Source organism: Priapulus caudatus, unplaced genomic scaffold (genome assembly GCF_000485595.1).
Source record: "Priapulus caudatus unplaced genomic scaffold, Priapulus_caudatus-5.0.1 Scaffold813, whole genome shotgun sequence".
In the NCBI taxonomy this organism is placed as follows: domain Eukaryota; kingdom Metazoa; phylum Priapulida; class Priapulimorpha; order Priapulimorphida; family Priapulidae; genus Priapulus; species Priapulus caudatus.
In genome coordinates this window covers 95050-97191 of record NW_014577874.1, presented here as the reverse complement: position 1 = coordinate 97191, position 2142 = coordinate 95050, and the positions used below count along the sequence as shown (strand labels likewise).

Genomic DNA, 2142 nt, shown 5'->3' with positions numbered 1-2142 from the left:
AATCACGACGCTCGGCCTCTCTCTCTCTCTTCTCTCTCATCTCGTCTCTCTCATCTCCGTTTCACCACACTGCATGGTGCGCTCGGGGTCGTCATTCCTCTCTCTCCTCATCTCATCTCCATCTCTCTCTCCTCTTTTCTCTCGCCTCTGCTCTCCATCTCTTCTTCTCTCTCTCTCTCCTCTCTCCTCTCTACGTCTCAATCTCTCTATTCTCGCTCTCTCTTCTCTCTCTCTGCTCTCTCTCTCTCTCTCTCTCTCTCACGACACGCAAATCTCTCTCTGCATCTCTTCTCTCTTCGTCTCTCTCTCTCTCTCTCTCTGCTCTCGCGCCCCCGTCTCGTCTCTCTCATCTTCTGCTCTCTCTGCTCTCTTCTCTCTCTCTCTCTCTCCTCTCTCTCTCTCTCAGTGTCGTATGTACTCTCTCCTCTCATATCTTCTCCTCCTCTCTCGTCTCTCTCCTCTCGATCTCTCTCTCTCTCTCTCTCTTCTCTCGCTCTCGCTCATCTCTCTCGCTCTCTGCTCGTCGCTCTTCTGCTCTCGCTTCTCTCTCTAGCTCTCGTCTCTCGCTCTCGCTCTCGGAGAGAGAGAGAGAGACAGAGAGAGAAGCGAGGATAGAGATGCCGGGCGGTAGCGAGGAATTTTCAATTATCAGAATCGTGAATGATTCATGATTTGATAATTATAACGCGTCGTGAAATGTCGGGTCGCTGCAGAAACAATGGCGACCTCTACCGGTTGATGAATGTTCATAATGTTCATTATTATTTCCCCACGCGTAGAAATTAGGTGCAAAAAGCCGCTCAACGCTTTTTCCCTCCTTGCTTGCTTACTTGCTTGCTTACTTACAACTATATCTTGTCTACGAACGCCGTGGTTGAAGGAGGAGGTGGGGGCATGTAGCCGGTATGGGGGGGGGAGGGGTCACGTTTACATTGAGATTGGTATAATATTTTGGCCAGAGTAGGAGGAATGATTTATGAAGCCGCACAAAGACGGTCCATCCATCAAAGTGGGTTTTCCTGCTATAATGAACTACTAATTAATAAAATTATTTGCTGTAGTCATTGCACATGAAGCTCACAGCTGGTGTTTGACTCTCTTGCAGGAGTTCCACGTTGCCTACGTCTTCATGAAGATGGGTAATGCGCCGCGGCCGGGAGTCTGGGTTCTGGAGCGCTCCAAGGACAACGGTAAGGTCACCGCCGCTGCAACGCCACCTGGCGGACATCGTTAGCCGGCCGTGCGTGGCTGCCGGGCTGTGGTCCTTGTCATGCTGGCGTTTCACTCGCACACAAATTAATATGTGCGTGTAGCTTTTTTCCCAGCGCTGTTTCACATAGTATCTGCTCACGGCTTCTTGTCTGGATGTGTGTGTGTCAGGCTGTATTTATGTAACACTGGTGGCTCCACCTGCAGGTGTTAGCTGGGACCCCTGGCAGTACTTTGCTGACTCACCCGGCGACTGCCTCCACTTCTTCAACCTCGCCAGCAACGAACCAATCACGGAAGACGACAGCGTCATCTGCACGACCGAGTTCTCCAAGGTCATCCCGCTAGAGGGTGGTGAGGTGAGCGCGCATTTTTGTAGGCGGGGGCGGGGGTAGGGTGGGCGGGTTGTTTTTTTGGGTGTTGTGCCGGGAATCAACAGGGAATTGGCGCTAGAATTCAACAGGGAATTGGCACTAGAATTCAACAGGGAATTGGCACTAGAATTCAACAGGGAATTGGCACTAGAATTCAACAGGGAATTGGCATTAGAATTCAACAGGGAATTGGCACTGGACATGAATTAGTAGTGCTAGGTGGTTGACCTCTTTGACCTATTGAAAGACATGCGTCATCTCTCTCGCGAACAACCGACCTGCCCAAATAATGCGACCTCTGACCTCTCTGCAGATCGTCATCTCGCTCGTGAACAACCGTCCGAACGCGATGAACTTCTCTCACTCGAAGGAACTTCAGGAGTTCACGGAAGCGACGAATGTTCGGCTGCGTCTGCTGCGTTCCAAGACACTGCTGGGTCACCTGCTGGCCGTGGCGCGGCAGGACCCCACCGTCACGCGCAGGGTGAGATATATATATATATATATATATATATACTGTGTAGAGTGGGAGAGGAGGGGCGTAGTAGATATATATATA

The 2142-nt window shown here is 50.9% G+C and overlaps 1 protein-coding gene across 1 annotated transcript in view; it reads left to right on the top strand.

Moving 5' to 3' along the window:
• Positions 1-2142, top strand: part of LOC106813716 (laminin subunit alpha-like) — a 52489-nt gene that overhangs the window by 10464 nt on the left and 39883 nt on the right. The window contains exons 3-5 of the mRNA XM_014817926.1: positions 1106-1190; positions 1417-1568; positions 1897-2067. Coding sequence (XP_014673412.1) covers positions 1106-1190; positions 1417-1568; positions 1897-2067 — 408 coding nt within the window. The remainder of the gene's footprint in view (positions 1-1105; positions 1191-1416; positions 1569-1896; positions 2068-2142) is intronic.